At 34.6% G+C, this 15,868-nt stretch overlaps 1 protein-coding gene across 8 annotated transcripts in view; it reads right to left on the reverse strand.

Annotated features, from left to right (window-relative positions):
* POLK (DNA polymerase kappa) overlaps positions 1 to 15,868 on the reverse strand; it is a 35,174-nt gene that overhangs the window by 6,139 nt on the left and 13,167 nt on the right. For 7 of the 8 annotated variants that reach the window (XM_071802795.1, XM_065861657.2, XM_071802792.1 and 4 more), the window contains exons 4-11: positions 11,269 to 11,421; positions 10,782 to 10,913; positions 8,877 to 9,027; positions 6,409 to 6,624; positions 4,853 to 4,977; positions 4,504 to 4,670; positions 2,275 to 2,307; positions 302 to 398 (exon numbers count right to left, since the gene is read on the reverse strand). In XM_071802795.1, coding sequence (XP_071658896.1) covers positions 302 to 398; positions 2,275 to 2,307; positions 4,504 to 4,670; positions 4,853 to 4,977; positions 6,409 to 6,624; positions 8,877 to 9,027; positions 10,782 to 10,913; positions 11,269 to 11,421 — 1,074 coding nt within the window. The remainder of the gene's footprint in view (positions 1 to 301; positions 399 to 2,274; positions 2,308 to 4,503; positions 4,671 to 4,852; positions 4,978 to 6,408; positions 6,625 to 8,876; positions 9,028 to 10,781; positions 10,914 to 11,268; positions 11,422 to 15,868) is intronic. The other variant, XM_071802791.1, reaches the window with a different exon arrangement.

The raw sequence follows: 15,868 nt of genomic DNA on the forward strand, positions 1-15,868 counted from the left end.
ATCAAAGCATATCTCATGGACAATCAGCTCTATTATTTGCTTATAAACATTGCTTTTAGCATAAAATGCTTATATGCTAAATAACTTGGTAAACTAGTTTGATTTTTTCCACATATTATTAGTCAGCTGAACAAAATGCTGCCAAAATCATTCTAAAGATCTGAAAATTAAAGAATGGACATTTCTGAAGATAGATCGCATGGTATGATCCTGCTGAAAGCATCCACAGTAATGCTGCATTTAATAAGTTTGAGTGCAAAGTGTTGTCTTTTTGCAAGTAAGCAGGGAATAATATAAATACCTTAAGTCCCTCTTTCTGTAGCTCCTGAGCAAGGTCTCCGCAGAGTTCTCGACATAAGCTGTACTGGTCTTCTGCTGTGTTCATTTCACTGAATGTTCTAAGAGAAAGGTATTTTTTTCAGTATGAGTCCTAAAATTTGTTCAGTGGCTGTCATCTTAAAGTATTTTTAGTACAGTTAAACAAATCTACATCAAAAAAGGTTGTGTAGGTTTGAATGATTACTTCAAGGAAAGACAAATACTCATACAAATACTATACAGAAACATTTGTGCATATTTATTTGTTTCAAAATGTATTTGAAAGGCTTTCAAATACTGAAAAAATTTGGTGTTCAATTTTTAATGCACTTTTTGAAAATGTATCAGATTTAAGGTGCTATATATTTAATCTATTTAATGCTATAATATATGCAAGAGAGAATACTAATAACAACCGAATTCACAGAACCAGCCATTTGTATTTAATCTCCTCTGTACAGTGCTGTGTAACATCAGAAGAAAGGATTAGAAAGTCAACATCAGTACCTAGGATCAGAAATAAATAATTCAGATGCTGAGAAAAAGATCCCAGCTAAGATAATTATGTCTAGCCTTGGAGGAGGCAGAACTATCTTTCTGCCAAAACCACTGCTAACTGTCTTTGCTAGACAGGGGAATTACAAGGTTTTTTGTTGTTGTTTTTCTGAATTTGCTTTTTAGTAATAACATGAAAGACAACTTTCCATTAACAGTGGTTTCAAGAAAAGCGGGAAGCAAAATTTACAGCCATCAGCTGTTTTTGGAAAGTTCTCACAGATCCATTGTTTCGTGCCAGTGTGAGTGTAAAGTTTATATAGTTACCCTGGATTTCACATCTCTCAGTTATATCAGGTTTACCTGATTGTATTGAAAAGTCATCCTCTATTATGATTCACATTCCCCTAAGACCATTTGCATGCTGCCAAACAGGATGAGTATTTTACTGTGGGTCTCATGCCATTATCCAAGGAGTAACTCATGTTATTCTGGCAAGGCTGCAGTGATTTACAGTATCGCAATGGTGCAGTAATGGAGAAGCTGTGAAAGTCGTAAGTTTGGAAGGCGCATGACAGAGAGGAATGATATTTCAGGCCCATCTCTGCCCCCCATATAAACCAGTTTCATGATCTCATGAGCCCATTGATGTCTCTGGTCTGAAACAGTTTCTCTCAGGGAAAAAGAGAAGGCAGAAAAGCAGAAAGGTACAATAGGCTACTCAGATTATCCGTGTGCAAACCTGCACAAGGCTATCGTCATAAATTTCTCAGGTCTAGTGGCACCAAATCTTACAGGGCTTATTTAAGCTGCCCACAACTACTAAGTCTCAACAGGAATAAGAATCTTTTCTAAGAAGACACAATACATGAGGGTAGGGATAATTATTATGGTGCTTTATACATTCTCCTCGGAATATTTTCTTTTTAAAAATGAACTTTCGAAAATTACATCCACCACCTTCTTAAGGAACTTTACACTGATAAAACCTTAAAAGTTAGGACATGTAACCAATTTTAGTTAACCATGCAAAGTTACTGTCTGCTTTGCAAGTCTACCTTATGCCATACTTGCTGTGCATGTGACTGCAGGCTACTAGACTGATACTGACATTAAACTAGAACATATAAAAAAATTCAAGCCATTATATTCTTCCACCCTATATTACGGCTTAAAGACCGCTTTGATGCATTAAATGCATTAGGAGAATTAGATTAGGAGAAAAGAGAACACTCACAGTGAGAGAAGTACCTCCACAGTACTCCAAAGCCCAGAAAAAAAAATAATGAAAGCTTGATTCTGATTTAATAAGCTAGTTGTAAATGTGCTGGGGTTTTTTTGTTGTTGTTTTTGTGTGGGTTTTTTGTTTGTTTTTTAACACATATAGATACACAACAATGCTACTTGACATTGTGTAGGTTTAGTGATTAATGTCTTTTTTTCAATATTAAAGATGCATACCTTTCAGTGCTCATACTTTTTCTTTCTCCATCCCTTAAAAAAAAAAAAAAAAGAAAAATTCATTATACTCACTTTACCTAGAACTATTATCTTTTCAATAAACTCTGAGTCAACCAATCATGCTTCAATAGCAAACAGCAGTCTCTTCTGTAAAATCTAGGTGTCAACTTTTTCTACAAATCTTGTACATCAAGTTTGAGTGCAAAATTGAGAATTTTTTAAAAATTTAAACTACTGTAGATATGTGAAGACATAGATCAGCCGGAGATGTCAAGAAAAATGACGTTTGGGAAAAAAACAAACAAACAAACAAACAAATCCCCAAATGAACAAAACCATAAACCAAACCTTCAACAAAATTCCCCTCTGATATCAGAAGGAATCTTAATTAAAAATGTAACTAAGTACAAAACCTATGCTGTCTGACCTAGCTGTAACTGTGAAGCAGTGCCATTAAAATCCTGAAAATACTAAGTCCATCTGAATATTTGTTTATCTGAGGAACTAGTTTGCTTTCTGTCTAAATTACTGCCCATGTTAAAGGTGATGCATTAAGGCTTTGTTTGGTTGACTGTTTTTTTTATTTCTGGTTTTAATTGAGCATCATTTAACAATTCTTCTGCATATAAGGAGCTGTGCAAACCATTTTCTTTTTAGGTCCTTCTTCTGTTTGTAAGTATTGGAAATAACAAATCTAGTATCCTCAGATTTCCCTGAAAGAAGGTGGTCAAAGATAATGATGATAAGATGAACTATTTACTGAGGACTCAGGCGATGATACATTACAGGCTTACTTTCTCCACAGTAAAATCACTGAAATCAAGTTGGTGCTAATAAAAACAAAACCAAGAATTGAAATTTATTTGACAAGATCATTAAAAATGTGTTCCCCTACACAAGGATAGTCTTGGCTTTTGAAATGCTCTTTTTTTCAAATGTACTGGGAGGTTACCCAGACTGTACAACATCTAAACAGGGTGAATAAAGGGAGAGAGTGCACAAATTATTAAAGGATCATCATTTAAGGCTGCACTATCGTAACAGAAACAAATAGTTGGAAAACCACATTTTATCTTTTATCAAGTCACCACAAAGTCAGTCTTACTGCATATTCTGTTTCAGTTCAACATACTTCTGAAAATTAAAAAAAAACAACAAAAAACACAAAAACCAAAACACACAAAGATTTGTGCTAGCACGTTACTGGTCTACAAACTGCTAACTACATATTAGGTTGTAGTCAAATGGAAAAAATTTAAGATATGTTACTTGTCAGAGTAGGTCTTTCAGAAGCATCTAAGACACTTTGGAACTCCTAATGAAACCAAATCACTGTCAAGCAATTTTAAAATAGAATTTCAGCAACACAGGAAAGAGAAAAAGATTTTTAAGGAAGGGATATTTAAAGGAAAGGATTCAATCTTAATTTAAGACTCCAGGTTACAAAACCAGTAAAATGCCACGGTTCTTTTTTTTTTTTTTTTTAAAAGAATAAGTTTTCCGTGTTTGTACTCAGGACAGGCTTAAAAATGAGACATATTATTGAAAAGACATATTCACTAGCAGGATTGATTTCTTCTCTTCCAAACAGGAGGCTAAAAAGGCATTAAAGTAGCAGAAACCTTAAAGGAACAGATATGAAAAAGGATATAAAAATCTTTAGTTCTATTTCAGCAAATTCACAAGTTGATCATTACAAATACGTACAAAAATATGAGATACAGAAATTTCACTTATGTTCCTTAGAAATATAACAGTTTACCGCTAGAGAAGATCAGAAATCAATGCAATTTTCATTACAATCAGAAAACAATAAAAACCAATAATTATATTAATTTATTGCTTTTATAGAAAAACAAGACTGAACACCTCTGCTTAGGATAACTCATTTCTCATTAGCTGTTCTAGTAATTATGAGGTTATCCTAAATGATATTGACTTGATTTCTTGATACACACTTATGTACAACTTCTCTGACAGACATTTTGGATTTCATATATTAGAAATGGCTGTACAAACTTTTATTCTTTACTGTTTGGTTGTAGTGTGTATCTCAACCATAAATGTAACAATAACAGGTATCAGAGATCTTTTTAAATATATTAAATACAACAAATTTTCATAATATTTGTCAATAAAATACATATTGAAATGTACAGTATGTGACATATACAAGGAAAATCTTATAAAAATGTAAATGCAGGGAAAAAAAAAAACCCCAAAACATACTTTTCCAAATGTGTTGAACCCAAACCAAGGGAAATATCCAAGAAATTACGCCAAGATGCTTCTGAAAAAAGAAGAGAAAGCAGTGCCCTCTGCTGGTAAAGTTCTGAGCAAGTAACGATTCCCAAGGCTTTTAACATCTTCTCTGTTACTTTTCCTATACCTGGCACCTGAAAAATAATAAGTATCATTATGTTAGAAACTTTCCATTTGTAATCCAATACCAAGAACAATTTAAATAAAATGGAACTGGGCAGATTACCTAGAAAAGTATATTTCTTCAGTAGAAATCTTGGTTTTAGAACATATGGAACATACATGACTGCATGCTAAATGTCATAGTATCTCTTACCTTTCGAATGGGCAAATCTTTCAGGAAGTCTAGCACAGCTTGTCTCTCAGGAGGAATTTTGTATTGCCCATTAGGTTTATTACAATCACTGCACATTTTTGCTAACATTGTATTCGGTGCTATTCCTTAAAAACAAACAAAAACAAACCATATATTTTAAGAACACAAGGCAATGTTTAATTTCAACTGTTCAATATTTAAAAGCACAAGAGCAGTCTACACATTTGGTAAAGACTAAATATAAGCACAAGAATTACAATAATTGATAACCAGATTTGTCACAATTCTGCAAAACCATTTTGTAATAGACGTGTGAGAACATAAATACAAGAGGTAGATTAAATATAATGGATGCACCAGATGAAGTGTTCCTACTATTTTAAGACAGCCGAAGTAACACAACATGCACTAACCAGTCATGAGGGGTTAAATACCAAGTGTTTAAAAATAACATCAGTTACATGATTGAAACATTTTATGACAGTGGTTACTGTAAGACAAAAGGAAATGCTTACAAGAGTTATAAAGAACTCTTAATGAGGAGATATTTCTTCCTTGTATTTCAGCAAAAAGACTAATTCTGACAAAATTTAACTTTTTCAGTTTTGGTCTTAAAATGCTTGATATGAAAGCTATGATATGAAAGCTATGTTGGTTTTCTAAACACTAACTTATCCTTAGGAAGACAAGCTTTCAGCAGAACATAATTATTATTTTGCTACCAGTCATAAGATAACATACATGGAAGGGGAGCATCATCCTGCTTTTTCCTGCTAGCTGTCCCCTTACCTCTGCTTACATTCAATACTTCCCTGGCCTTCCACATCTGCTTCATAAAGCTCACCATTCCCTGAGGCCTCACTGACCTGGTTCACAATGCAGTTCAAGTGACACCCAGACTAAGTGGTTAGGGACATACAACTTTTTCAGTCACCTAATCCAGATTATTATCAAAACAGTTGAGATTTACAGGTAGGTTGTCTGAAGTCAAAAGACGCAAAACTTGAATGATAAATAACAAAAAACTAGTGAACTGTTTACTAACTTCAACACATACTTCTCTGAGAGCTAACTTTTAAATAAATTTTTACATCATCTTAAGCAAAGAACAATGTGGAGAACTCTTAGAAATACTTAATAATATGGATCTGCTATTTAAACAGCAATTTAGCAATCAGTGACGGATTTCACTATGACAACTGGCTTATGAAAACAGTTTAACATGAAGCACTAAAACAACAACCACCAGTGCTACGATTAGATCCTGAGCACACTGGTCATTCTTCCACACTAGTTATAGTTCAAAAATAAAGAAGCAAAAAGATTAGATAATAGTTTATATGATTAAACAAACAAAACCAACCAGGAGCGGCTTTGATAGCCATAATATCTCTTGAAACACTTGAAAGTCACAATCTTTGAGGACTTGCAAAGAGACCATATTTCTTTGCACCACAAGAACGCTGCGGCAATGCTGATTCCTTAATGCCCTCTGAGATTACAGTAGAAGACATTGTGGAAGTACAAAGCATTATTATTAATACATGTCTGAATACCTGCACTAGCAGTCAGCTGAGTTTTCTGCTCAATCCTAAAGCGAATTTCCTTCACAACTTCCTCTGCAGAATTTCCAAAGACGACCAAATTTTCCTCTGACTGATGTCTTTGTTCAGGGTTGTCATCCATCAGAGGTGTGTTGTCTTCAAACAGCACTGGTGAAGAAGAGTATCCATCTTTGTCAGATTTGGCAGACATATTTACATCACCTTTATCTGTGTTAGACAGAAACACAACTAATTAACCCATCCATCCAAAACATACATTTCGATGATTTCATTTTGCACTGGCTGAAGAGAGTTCATTAGCAATTTTATTTATTTATTTGAGGAAAAAAAAAAAATTATCCAAAGCAATTGCATTGCTTTTTTTTTGTTTGAAGAAATGAGAGTCCTAACTGCTTTGTTCTTAGTATAATTTGACCTTGGCTGAGATTGGAAAAATTGGCTAGGAGATTGGACATAGCTCAAAAAAAAGCAAAGTTTACTTGTCTGTTGCTGTAGCAGCAGAAAAACAACAAAATTTTGGTGTTTTTTATTTCATACCACAGTAAAGGCCAAATTCTTCCTTTTTTTTTTTTTTTTTTTTTTTTTGAGGAGGAGGGGGGTTGGCGGGGAGTGGGGAGAGGTAATATTCTACAGAAGTTTTTTCAATATTCTCCAGAGAAAATTAGGGTTCTGGAATATCTTGTTCTAGAACCATCAGCCTGGTGAGCTTCTTGTTTTCAACTGCCATCATCAAGTAACATCAGAAGCCCTTTTTCTGACTCTACCAACTTTACTACTATGGTTTCACATTCTGAGTGCTTCTTGTGTTTCAGAAAAACAAAGAGGTTAGAGAAGTATGAAGAGGCATGTGACTACACATCAGCAATATCAGTTTTGTAAAGACTATGTCAGCTTGTTTCTTTCCATTCTATCAGTGCTTTTAAGTAGTAGTGTAGCCTTGATTATCCACTTAATGGCTATTTACATAATTTTTGAATACTGATAATCTAAATGTTCTGGTTTGGGCACTGAGCAACCATTTGTATGACTCCTTTTTTATAATTCCTGATTAGGTATACAGTTGTGGATGTGGTTCCAACTCCATCTCCTAGAGCCAAGTGAAATCCAGTCATACCTTAACCATTACTGTAACTCCTGCAGCACGCATTACTTCATACATTTTTAGTCTTCTAAAATAATCATGTAAGTAGAGCTTATGCACACTACCTTTGCAGACAATTTCTCATGTTTCTGATGTACAGGACTCACTATAGCACTTTAGGAAACATCTTTGCAAAATACAATATCCTCTAGAACAGAAAATTTATTTATTCTACACCTCTTTAAGTCATAAGATTATTACTATTTATTTGCAACATTATCATGTTAAATTGTAAAAGAAAAATACACACATAAATCATGCAATTTGTTTTAGTAAGCCTAGTACCACTTTTCACACATTTTACTTAAGTGAAAAAAAAAAATCCTCCAACTCCAAATCATCCGCAGCATACCTTTTATGCACAGGTGAGTAGCAGAGAAAGTTAACCTGTAAACTAACAAATGGAAGGTAGAGAGTCTATGCAAGGGTCAATTATGCAAGGACTTAAGTATCTGCCCTACGGATGCAGCTCATCTGAAGCTTACATTACATTTGTATCTGACTGGCAGCCCCTGCTCCCAGCACCTGGTAACATGGTTAAAATAACTAATGAGATTTTATAAGGCAAGCAGGCATTCTCTGGGACCGAGCGGCTTGCGTGTTTGTTCCTTTTCCCCTCCTTACCAGTCCCTGAAGTCCCTGTGCATCAAGCAGACAAACCAAACCGGTTCCTTCTTCCCTTCCCTATTGGTCACAGGTTCCTGGGCACCAGGCCCATTACTCCCTTGTCAGCCCTGAAGGTCTCAGCACCCACCTAACCTGGTGGTGTTGGTGCCCCCACCATAGAACAGAGAAACGTAACAGCTCCCAGGGCACTGTCTGTAAAACCGAGCAGTTACAAGTCCTAAAGGGGAACTTGGACCAGAACGGCTGCTGGACAGTGAGACTGAGACCCCTGGGTGGCCAGGGATGCCCCCCACCACCGTCTGCCTCCTCTGAGGACTGAGGGATTGACTGGCTTGCTTTTACGTGATTTTCGAGTCTAGATTATGATTGTTATATTGATACAGCAAACCACGTACTAAGATCCAACCCAATCTGCAGAGGGTCTAGGTGATTAGAAATTATAACTTAGCTTGTATGACAAATACAGTATTATGCTACTTCTATATTGTACTACATTGATTCTGCTTGTAGAAATCCTGTGCTATTCTGATCGTAAATTCCATGCTATAGTAATCATAATTTCCTGTTAAGAAAATAAAGCTTAAATTATAACTACAATTTAGGGCTGACACCATTCTGCCAACGATCCCTGAAAAAAACACCTCTCCCCTCAGTGTCAGGTGACTGCATGAAAAGAGATTAATTTGCTTACCTTTTTCTGTAGTGCTTTCTGTGTTAATAAAGAATCTTCTATTTTCAGGCCAGTTCTGTCTTTCCTCTAAGTGCTCTGTTATGTTCAGGTAGGCTTCATCTAGGCCCATAGGCATAAAATTTGGATCATATTCACTCAATATTTCTCTAACCTTTATAAACACATAGTGGAAGTTTTAAAGTCTTGTTGTTGTAAGAGTGGATCTTGACACACAATTATTAAGTGAACAAATGTACTCTGAAACTTCAAGATGACCCATCAATTTTAAAGATAACTATCGAACAAACTATTGATATTGGAAAATTATAATACTGCTTCTTACAAGGAGCAAGATATTATTAGTAAGTGAGAACTAAACAGATTTTGGGCAGTGTATTTTACTGCAGAGGTATTAAGATCAGTGGAGGACCCAACAGGCACTAGTTTCACAGACACTGTAGTAACTATCTGAATAAAACTCTGACCTCAGAACTGATGCACCTTTCTGTGCACTGTGTGCCAGACATCACATATGCAAAGGTTAAAACCAAACCAAAACAATTGTTTTAAATTACATTCAAACTAATGTTATAGTCTATGTTTAAAGCACTAGCTAAAACCACAAGCAAAATTTGTTAGAAAAATCTTTAGTGATAAGTGCATCATCCCAAAAGGCAACATAAAAATTAAATGGTCAAAATAAAACCTCAACCTTTTGTCTCTTCCCTCTTCCACTCCCTCCCCTCCCCACCTTTTTTGTAAATAAAAAACAAAAAACAAAAAACAAAAAACAAAAAAACAAAAACAAAAAAAAAAACCAAAAAAAAAAAAAAAAAAAAAACAAAAAAAAAGGAAAATTTGACTGCATCATGTTTTCTCTACCAGTTTTGATCAAATTTTTAGGTATCACAACACTTGTTCATACGCACTTCATCTTTTTGAAACTGATTAAAGGTAGGACTCATTGCTCAACTTTTAATGACAAAATGAAATAGATTTAAATATTTAATGCAAATCCTAAGAGAAAAACATAACTGAAAAATCAAATTAACCTGAGCCTTTAATACTTTTCCCCATCAAAAACAAATGAAATACATATCATGAAATCCAAGACTCTTAAGTTCAAACCCACGCTGAAATACTCATATTTACACATGCCTTTTTACAAAAGAAGGTGAGAAAATTCAGATAAGATCAAAATGAGTAAAGAAGCTTACTCCATTTATGTGAAGAGACTGAGGCTTCATAGAAAAAAAACTCTTGGCATACTTTTATTGAAGTCAGTAGACTTATGCCATGCACTAGTTTGATTTAAGACCTCCAGAAGATTGTTTTATTTTCTTTTTCCACCCTCCTTTTCTTCAAAAAGAAAACAAACAAAAACCCACCACAATTTTGGGTATCCTAAGTATTTCCCCTGGTACTAACTAAAATTACTTAAATTAAAGCAAAACCTGATTTCTCACATTTTTTTTTTCCTCTTTATTTCAGGTCCCTTCTTTTAAAACAAATGAATCTGCATTTAGAACTCTTTGCTTCTCTCTGCAGCAATTAGCATTTGAAAAGATGACTATGCATTGTATGAAATTATTACTTCCATGTTTCCTATGTACGTGCAGCTTCTGGGTAATTAGATTACGGTTTTCAAGTTTTAAAAATTATAAGACTCAAGTGGTACCACTACACAGTTTTTAAAATCTCTATCAGTATCACTACTGACTTCATTAAAATAGCAAGACGGATGAATACAATGCTTTTTCATCTCCTTGCCCAAAGGCACCAATATTTTAACTTATGTTTAAAGCCACATCATTGAAGCCTTAAATATTTAAACTAACACTTCACATACTATCTATAACTGAGGTATTGATACAGTCTAAAACCAAGTACAGTGAAATTTTGGTTAGAGAGCACTTTCAGACTTACCTCTTTACTCACTTTGCCGTATTTTTCAAAGTTTAGCGGTACTATAGTTAGATGTGGACAAAGCTTTTTAGCAATAAATCCAGGCATGGCTGCACGTACACCAAATCTCCTAGCGTGGTAATTTGAAGTGGACTTAGGAGAAACAAAGTAAGTTTAGTGTTTAGTAATCAAATTCTAAGTTTTGTGGTAATTAATCAAGTTCTAATCACTTATCTCCACACAGAAAAGACTAAGGCTGAGAGTTTATATGCATTTCCCTGTCTTTCAATCTGTTTACATCCTTTAAGCTTTAATCAGTACACTTTTTACTGAAAAATAAAATCTAGTTTACATGATCTAACGTAAGAACATATGTTTTCTCTTTATTTTTGTTATTTTTTCCATATTTATAAAAATTCTCTGTATAAAAGTGTCATATTATTATATGGTTTATTAGGCTCTAGATTCATATAATTGTTTTTTGTATTAGCTTGATATTTGGCCTTACCAACATACTCATTGATCCCACTGCTATGGGCTTTTCCTTCAGCTCTGGATTGTCTCTCATTTCCACAGCTGCATAGAAGGCATCCATGTCAATGTGTACAATCGTATTGCTAAGGTTACGGTTCTGTTCCAGTTCCATCACAAGTTTGTCCACCTGAACAGGATAAACAAACAACTGAAAAACAACCTGGCAGAAGTGCAACAGTACATGTGATCCTAAAAATTCAACTGCACCTGGCATGCAGTTAAAAACACAACAACAAAACCCCCAAACCATACCAAACCAGCACCAACGAAAAAAATCCAATTAAGTTTCTGATGAAACCTGCTCCCAAAGAGAAACTACTGCAGCAAACAGTACAAAAAATTCCCAAAACCCAATGGAAAAAAACCCCAACCCAAACAAACAACAAAAACTCACCTACGTGGGAAAAAAAAAAAAAAAGAAACATTATCTGATTCAGACAGAAACTTCATAAGATCACTCAATATGCAGCTCCGCTATCATGATAGGGGTTATTTTAAAAAACTGAAAACATGTATTAGAGAATTTCCAACACTCATAAATTAAGCTACCACATTTCAGAAAATTTGCCTAGATAGGTGAAGAGACCAACAGCTGACAGGGCAGAATGAGGTCTCAAACAAGCAGGCTCATTTACTACTAAGTAAGCTACCACTGACGCCTTCACAAAATTCCTCAACATTTGTTACAGGAATCCATACCATATGAGACTGGATTGCTAGCAGAACTGCAAGGTGACTTTCAAATAAAAGCCCATACATAGAAAGTGTGTTTCACTCCGAGAGTTAAAGATGTATCATCTACTAATATACTGTGAGCAGTACTCAATCAGCAGCATGGTACTGTGAGACAGAGGCCAAGCATACAGACATATCCACAAAATACTCCAATTTGTGATTAATTTCCTTGCATTCTTTTACAAAAAGACTTGCAGATCACGTGCTTGTTGCTGAAATGTCTTCAAACTATTAATGAGGTATGAAGTGTGTCACAAGAAGAATGAGTACATTATCTGACAAGCAATTTTTAAGGTCTACTGGTTTAATATGACCATGTTGGCAGCACCACACAATATTCTAGAAGCAAGAGAGAAAATATCAGAAAACAAAAACAAAAAAGGGAAGTGCTACCAAACTATGATTTATCTAACCACACTAATGACTATGCTGATCTCTATTTACACAACAAAAGGTTGCTACTATTAGAAAAAAGCAATAAATATGCATAACAGAGCTTAAGAAGCACACATAGTGAAAACAAACAAGGTTCGCTTTGCTTGCAAGCACAAAGACACATACACACACATTCCTGAGACATCAAGGTACAATTAGAGATGCAAGGGGTTTATGGTCCTGGAGAGGAATGTTTACATGCAATTTGCATGGTTGCTTGAAAACGGTTTCTTTCTTTTTTCTCCTTGACAGAGCTGCTTAATAAAAAAAAGACAAAAAACTTATCCAAAACTCCCTCTTGGGAGCTGAAGACACTTGAACCAAGGCAAGTAGCTATGAATGTTCTAACTAAATTGCTGAGTAATGACTTACAAAGTCTTTCCTCTATTTTGCTTAAAGTTGATTTTGAGGGATGAAAGGCTAGAATGGGGCCCCAAACTAGGCTATTCAATACAGAAGAGCACAGCATGCTACCTGAGGCTGAGAAACCTGGTTTAGACAAATTAAAAGCACAAGGGGAAAACCATTCAAACAAACAAACAAAAAAAAAAAAAGTGTGGAATTTACATTACTTTCATTATGCTACTAATTCAGCAAGGGTTCAAGTCACACCATTATTATGAAAACCATCCTTATTTTGAAGTATTTTTGTCAATAATTTTCAGGTTACTCTCAAATTCATATTGCTTAATTAATTAATACTGTCAATTGCTTCTCCAGTTACACAACTGCTCTATTTCAATTCATAACAAAATTCTTTTTGCTTTTGTCCCCTATATATTTCTAACAGATTAAGCAATCACCTAACATATGCATCTAAAGTATGAAGTAAAATAACATTCAACTAATGAGAAATACAAAAAGATAACTCTTCAGCAAAAGCAACAGAAACAAGTAATATGCCAAAACAAAACACACCCAGATGTACTCAGAGAATTCTGGGCATCTACAAATGTTTCCGTAGTAAGATAAAGGAAAATTATGGCATAGTTCCTTATGGGCAAGCCAGATTGACAAGTTCTTAAAAGGTGCTTTCAATTTTCCTTCGAAGACAAAAAGAGATACTAAGTTGTGGCGTTTTTTTTTGTTTTTTTGTTTTTTTTTAATCTCTAAGGTAGATGAAAAAATATCTAAAAAGTACAAGTTGTAATTAGAAGTTCAATTTTGCATATAGTGACTTTCAGAGAATTTAAAGAGTAACCTCTTATTCTGCCTTACCCCATGATGCAAAATGGAAGTGTTCTACCTTAAATTGCTTTGTCAAAGGAAGACACAAAAGATTATTCAAAAATCTCTTTTATATTTGTAAAAGCATCTGCAAAGGTGAAGACATAGCAAACAGTAATACCATTTTAAGACAAAAAGTAACTATTTACAGTATAAGCATCTGGGATAAAACCCACATAGACAAAAATAGCAAAGATCAGTACAGCAGTTTGCAAATCTGGTAGCGCATGTGGATACTTTAAAAAGTATTATTAACTACTACTGAATGTCAAGCATTTCTAGTCTAGGTTGTTAGGATAACAAAACTCAGATACAAAAAAAGTTTTCGAAAATTAAGAATTATATGATATTGTGCAGTATATATCTACCCTTAAAAGATTACAATGACATTCATTAGGAAAAATTTCAAACTACCTTTCACATTTCAGATTATTTAAAAAAAAAAAAAAAAGAACAAACCAAAACACAACAAATGAAAACCTAAAGAAATATATGTGCATGGAAATGGCAGCTTTAAGAAGATTTACACTAACTTTCTAATCTCCAATATTTCCAAAATCAGGGGTGGTAAATGCTGTTCAGCAAAGGAGCCCTTCTAAGGAAAACTAAATATACAAGAAATATTCTCACAAATGCCTTGGCATACACACACTCAAGTGGTGAAAAAGACAGCATTATGCTGCAGTGTCTACATTTTATTTGTATTACTGTTGTCACCATGTAACTAGGATTTTGTTCAACAAATCCAGCAAGTAGGGATTTTTTTGTTTGTTTTTACATTACAGCACTTACATCAACTGCCAGCTTATGAAGCTGAGCCTCTAATCATCCTACAAACAAGCCTTGATCTGCAGATGACAACTTGCAGCATTCATAGAAGTAGACCCCTTTGTAATTCTAGATTACCTCCTACTTACAAATTTTCAGAGAATAAATTAACTCATCGTTTTCTCAGAAGATAGTACTAAAAAAGAAGAGTTAAGAAACTGATCGACAACAACAATAAAGAGTATAAGATAATAAGAGCTGACGAAATCCATATCTTAAGACCTAGAGAAGCTGCTTAAACAACACACAGCACATATAAAGAAAACAAACAGGACAAATGACTTGCAAAGTTAAACGTGGAGATAACGGCATGGGGGAAGAGTAGATGGTGGATACCTGACAGGAAAAGGGAGAGACATGTAGGATATCAGACAAAGATAAAGACTGGCTGGGACAGGAGAATGGGGACTTCAGTGGGGACTCTGGGGGCATAGAAAAGGACTGCTTTGGAAAGAGGAGGTGGTAATTTGAGGAGATGTGACAAGGAAAATTCAAGCTAGGATAAATTTAAAAAAAAGAAGGAGGGGAGAGAGCAAAAGGGTCAGACCTTATGATGAAGAAGTGAAGGCAAAATCAATCACAAACCAGAGCTTATCCACACACAGAGGGTAGACCCAAAATCCAAGATTTTTGAGACGTTTTGATAGAAGCAAAGATCTAAAATTAGTCAGCAAAAAAGTGTGCATGTGATCTCCCTTTAATGACAGTTCTTATGCAGTATGGCAGCTGACTTAACAGTTACTCCACTGGAAATAAAGAAGACTGCTATTTGAGCAATTGGCATAAAGACTTCCAATACAAGGCTTGAAACTCAGGTCCCAGTAAGACCCACATGAAAGAACTTCTCTCTTTTTTGAAGCTTCCTTTTTCTTCTATAGAAAGTGATTTTTGTATCAAACATTAAAATAAAATAACATTGTGTTGCAAGATCAAAGAATCAAGTTCAAAAAAAGACAGCATGCGGGTAGTCAAAGAAGTTCAAATACATTGGTTTTCACTATATAATCTCTAATTCCAAAACCCTACCTTAATTTTATAGGATGTGTGTCATTCATGTAACTCATTCTATAAGAAAGACTGTTTTCTGTAAAATGTATAGTTTTGTGGTAGAAATTCAAGTATTTTTTCATATTTAATGACTTAAAAGCTACCCCAGAAAACCAAAAAAAGCAAACCTGGACAAGCAAAGACATAACTGATCCATGTTAAAGATCATCTCAGAATAGTTGAGGCATACAGCCTTACAACAAGCTTTCCAGAGATACTCTGTAATTGCAAGCTTTTCTTGGCACTGGCATCTAATTTACAGATAAGATTTGCAAATCTGCAATGAACAAAAAAAGATTGTA

This window comes from Patagioenas fasciata, chromosome Z (genome assembly GCF_037038585.1).
Source record: "Patagioenas fasciata isolate bPatFas1 chromosome Z, bPatFas1.hap1, whole genome shotgun sequence".
NCBI classification, from domain to species: Eukaryota; Metazoa; Chordata; class Aves; order Columbiformes; family Columbidae; genus Patagioenas; species Patagioenas fasciata.